Here is a 5,478-nt window from a genome sequence, read left to right as displayed (position 1 = left end):
TACTCTATGGGTCGTCTATTTTTATCCTTCGTCGCGTTCGCCAAATTTATTTGTGTTCGTTTGTGTTTGTGTTCATGAACCGTTCGCGAACACGCTCATTTCCTTAATGAACGAACACGAACATAAAATCTCGTTCGGTAAGTGTTCATGAACCGTTCGTGAACACATTTATTTCCTTAACGAACGAACACGAACAAGGCCTTGTTCGTGTTCGTTCGGTTCGTTTACAGCCCTAGAGGAAAATGTTTACTCACTTAATTGCACACGATGGCCGGCCCCGTAAAATCAAATAATAAAACCTAAAAATATAATTGTGATACGCTTAAACGAATATCAATACGTATTTTTACATTGAACAAAAACCAACATTGATTTTGATAATACATATACCAATACCAATGTTATTCGGTTGGTATTGGTTCGCTTCATTACAATATCGATACTCGGTGTACTTTAGGATACAAAAATAAAATACTTTATTTTATTTTGAATATAATGTCGTTTTCAATAAAATTTATATTAGAATGCAAAAAATAAAATAAATGAACACAACTGATTTAGTTTCAACATTAATATGTGATAATACATATGTGAATATCTGAAAAATCCAGTGTATTGAAATACAACTTGGTGTATACTAAAACAGTATACTTAGATTTATAGTAAACATCAAATAATTATAATTATTAGAGACAAACTATACTATGTGTTCTACTATGCGTAAAAGAACATGTTTGCGACCCGCAAATCAAACCATACGACCAAACATTCATATACTATTGTTTTCTTAATCGACAACAAATCAAACACATTTTCTGATTTTACAGGAAGACGTTAAAAATCACCATTACTACACGCGTAAGCATATATATGAAGAGAAAAGAAAAGATACACCGAATCTAACAGATTATCAGAGATCATAAACATGAGCCACTCACTGTGATCATGCCTTCTTTGATGCTGCAAATGACACTTTTGACACAACCTTAGCTCCCCTGCTCTTTGCCATGTAAAGGCCAACATGTTGCATGAGTTCCTATTGTTGCAGGATTCAATTTTTAGTTGTAAATAAAACTTAGTATTTTCATACAATAAATATTTATTAACTAAGATATTATTATAACTATGTTTGCCCATTCTACCATATAAATTCATGTTAGATAATAAACATGTGCATGCATGAATATATAAAAAACATGTACCTACCTATAGCTTTAACTATATATTGTTATCAAGCGTTTATGAAGTTCTTTACTAAAAATTAATTATTGAGCATGCCTCTATAAAACTAAAAAGTAAAGTACATGCATAGTCCATGTGGTTTACCAAAATTTTGGATTTGGTCCCTAGCTTTCCAAAGGTACACGTATGGTCCCTATGGTTTGCATTTGGTAACGCATTATTCCCCAGCTTTTCCAAAAGTACATAGATGGTCCTTGTGATTTGCACTTTGTAACACATTTCGTCCTTAACTTGGACCCGCTGAAACCTACAGAATTTGTTGGCTTGGGACTAAGGGCGCTACAAAGTGCAAACCAAGGGGACAATCCGTGTACTTTTGGAAAGCTAGGGACCAAATCCAAAATTTTGATAAACAACAGGGACCATTCGTGTACTTTACTCAAAACTGAATGACGCAATCTGGTTCTGATGTACTGTAGTAGAATAAGTCCACATATATCTTACAAAAGACGATCATTTGATGAGCTTTAGCAATCTCCTAATAGATTCTTTAACCGGTTCAGTTATATTTAACGGTTTAATTTGCTGCAAACGTCAATGTTAAACAAGCGTACCTGAGGGTGAGCAAGAGCACCAGGGATGTTTCTGGCAACATGAACTGGAAGATCAAAAGTTGCACACGCACCCGAATATACGATCACATCTCTAAGAGGAGTAACATGACCACGATTTCTTGCAGATAACGCAGAACACACAAAGTCCAGTACACATATATCCGTGCATATCCCAGCAACCAATACCTGAAAGATCGAGAAGATATCAGTTGCTTAACTACACCAGTTAATATATATATATATATATATATACACACACAGACAGAACTTACGGCTTCAATCTGGTGTTTTTCACCCAATCTACAAAGACATTGGATCCGTATTTCTCAAAGGGGGAAACTATCCGGACACCCACTGCGCCTAAATCCACACTTTTTTAAACCTAGACGCCTCGTATAGACCTATACGAGGCGTCCATGCACTGAATTCGATGGGTGTACAGAGGGTGTCAGGCACGTTGTTTAAGGAACCCTATACGCAGGGTATGGGGCTATACGAGGCGTCTATGTTTGGTGTTTTTTTTGGCTGAAATGAGGGGTGTTTTGGTGGGTTTTGGTATGGTTTTTTGGATAGTTTTTGAAGATGTGTTTTTTTGATGAAATTTTTTTTGGTTTTAAAAAAAGTTTTTTTTTTCTTTTTTACACTATAAAAAGTTGTTGTTTTTTAAAAATTAACTATTTGCCTTTAAAAATCGTTCTTTTTTTATTTTTAAAAAAGTGTTGTTTTTTTTTGTTTTTTAAAAATCGGCTATTTAAATATATTATATTGTTTTTAACATTTTACTTTTTAAATATTATTCTTTCGATTAAAATTTTATTTCTTTCAAATATTGTTTCCGTATTATATTCAGGGGGTTATATTGTTTCCGTATTATCTAAATTTAAGAGAACAATCATTGAGTAACCGAATAACTGAAAACAAACATAAATATGACATATATAAGATAACTGTTTACATCCATAACAAAAATATATAAGATAAGTTTGTACATCCATAATAACAATAAAAACAACAACAGGTCTATGCATCCAAATCCGAATCTGAATCCTGATGCTGCTGCTGCGGCTGGTGCTGCTGCTGCGGCTGGTGCTGCTGATGTGGAGCTCGAACCGGTGGAAGCGGTATCGGGGGTAATCCCTCTCTCTCTCGTCTATCCTGCTCCGCCCGTACCAGCCAACCTACCAAATCGTCGAGCCTGTCAAGCCTGGCTCGTACATCCGGATGTAGCGCAGCTCCTGGGGCACCACCTCGAATAACGTGACGTGGAAACTGAGGTGCCCCGGCAGGTGGCGGTGGCTGTGGCCCCGCTGCACCGTCTAGATCCTCCGGAGGGTCCTCCACGGGCACTACATCAGCAGGATCTGCAGGAGGATGAACGGGCTCGAAATGCTCTGGTAGGGCCTCCTCTCTCCATACGCCCCCGTCGCGGTTTTTAAACCGCGGGCCAACGGGGAACCTCCTGATAACCCTCATCCCCCATAGCGACTGCATACCCATCCGCGTCGGCATGATGGCCGGCGTCCGTAGATGTGGGTCCTGCTGTGGTACGAGGCCCAATGAACGGGCAATGACGGTCACGTATGCCCCGCCATACAAAAATCCGCGCTCCTGCCGGTGATGGCCGGAGGCGAAGTACTGGGCTAGACCGTGTGCTAGCGCGCACGGCCTCCTATACAACAAACAATATAGGAAAAAAAGATCTGTGGTCGTACACCACTCACGGCTGTAGCCGCGCGCTGATATAGAAGTGGCGAGCAAATGGTGCAGATACCTGCAGATAGTGTTAGCGAAATACAAAAACAGAGATTAATAAACAGTGCATATAATCACAATAATTGCAATAATAAACGTACATACCTGTATAGTGGGTCACTAACAAACGACACCCTCCCCTTCGACTTATCATGCTCCCAATGATCCGCCCCCGCAATCACCTGCCAAAACCCTACAAGAGTGGGTTTTTCAACCACCACTAGCCCCGCTGTGTAAATCTCAGTCTCGATCTCCTCCTGCATGTATAAACCACAACGCATCGCAAACTCTGCTAGCGTCATCGAACGCATAACGCCAGCAAGCCTGAAAGAAATCTCAGGCGGATGGGGAGCACCTGGGTACGGAAGCTGCACTGGCTCCCCAGGAGGGTGAAATGTGAATGACGAAAGGAACTCGACCAGCAGCTCCCTGTAGGTCGGCGTGTGCGCCAAGTCAAAAAGACGATGCCACGGCGAATCGATAGGTATAAACCGACGCACTCTCGGCGTCTCAGCAATCTCCTCCATCGCATCCCAATCGATCGATGCATGCGATCCAACGTGCATCCTCCTAAGCTTCTGGCAATGACGGGCGGCGTCAGTGCCGTCGGGAAACTCTAGATACGGATGCCCCTGCAGCGTATCCACAGGCGGCCGCTGTCTACGTCGTGGACCCTGCTGAACCGGCTCTATCTGAATGTCACCGCCCGGCATCAGATCGTCCCCCATAATAAATACTGTATACGTATACAAACAATAATAAATAAAACAATAATAAATAAATAAATAATTAATAATAATAATAATAATAATAATATAATAATAATAATTAATAATAATAATATAATAATAATAATAATAATAATAATAATATAATAATAATAATAATAATAATATAATAATAATAATAATATAATAATAATTAATAATAATAATATAATAATAATAATAATAATATAATAATAATAATAATATAATAATAATAATATTAATAATATTAATATTTAATAACAATAATAATATTAATAACAATAACAATAATTAATAATAATAATAATAATATTTAATAATAATAATGATATAATAATATAATAATAATAATAATAATAATAATAATAATATAATAATTAATAATAATAATATAATAATAATAATAATAATAATATAATAATAATAATAATACTAATAATAATATAATAATAATAATAATATTTAATAACAATAATAATATTAATAACAATAACAATAATTAAGAATAATAATAATATTTAATAATAATAATAATAATAATAATAATAATATAATAATAATGAATAACAATAATAATATTAATAACAATAACAATATAAAAAAAAAACAGACCCTCGTATAGCCCTCGTATAGGGCTATACTCGGCGTCCTGTTCTACAAGTTCATCATCATCATCAACCTCAAACCCCCAAAACCCAACAAAATTCAACTTTTAGGGCAAACCTACGGTCTAAAGGCATAAACGAGACAAAAATACTTAACTACGGGATGAAATACGTACCGGTGATGCTTCGATTCTTCAAAAATACGGTTGAAATACGTACGAGGCGTATAGATCAGAATGCAGCGTCTATGTGTGTGTTTTTGTTTGTGTGTGTGATCTGTGTCGTCTAGGCCCCCCCTGTGTTATACGAAGCCTAGACGCCTCGTATAGATCTATACGAGGCGTCTATGCTTTTTGTTAAATGACCATTTTGCCCCTGTTTAACCCTCAGTATAGCCTTTTATCAGGGGCAAAATGGTAATTAACCATTCCAAAAAGATATTTCTGAAATGGTTAATTACCATTTCGCCCCTGATAAAAGGCTATACTAAGGGGTAAACAGGGGCAAAATGGTAATTTAATAATACATTTTATTAATTAAAAAAAGAAATGGGGAAAAAGTAACCGCCTCAACTGT

The 5,478-nt window shown here is 36.7% G+C and overlaps 2 protein-coding genes across 2 annotated transcripts; both read right to left on the bottom strand.

Annotated features, from left to right (window-relative positions):
* Positions 1 to 799: 799 nt before the first annotated feature.
* On the bottom strand, positions 800 to 2,721 carry LOC110866524 (nicotinamidase 1-like). Its single transcript, XM_022115670.1, has 4 exons — positions 2,709 to 2,721; positions 2,069 to 2,121; positions 1,797 to 1,982; positions 800 to 1,036 (listed from the first exon to the last, which is right to left on the bottom strand). The coding sequence occupies exons 1-4, from the start codon at positions 2,719 to 2,721 to the stop codon at positions 944 to 946; spliced, it is 345 nt and encodes a 114-aa protein (XP_021971362.1). The 3' UTR covers positions 800 to 943.
* LOC110866526 lies at positions 2,673 to 3,818 on the bottom strand. Its single transcript, XM_022115671.2, has 2 exons — positions 3,654 to 3,818; positions 2,673 to 3,567 (listed from the first exon to the last, which is right to left on the bottom strand). Exons 1-2 carry the CDS (start codon positions 3,809 to 3,811, stop codon positions 2,817 to 2,819), a joined length of 909 nt encoding a protein of 302 aa, XP_021971363.2. The 5' UTR covers positions 3,812 to 3,818; the 3' UTR covers positions 2,673 to 2,816.
* Positions 3,819 to 5,478: the final 1,660 nt, after the last annotated feature.

The sequence above is a fragment of the Helianthus annuus genome, chromosome 7 (genome assembly GCF_002127325.2).
Source record: "Helianthus annuus cultivar XRQ/B chromosome 7, HanXRQr2.0-SUNRISE, whole genome shotgun sequence".
Classification (NCBI taxonomy): domain Eukaryota; kingdom Viridiplantae; phylum Streptophyta; class Magnoliopsida; order Asterales; family Asteraceae; genus Helianthus; species Helianthus annuus.
This window is presented reverse-complemented; position numbering and strand designations above follow the sequence as displayed.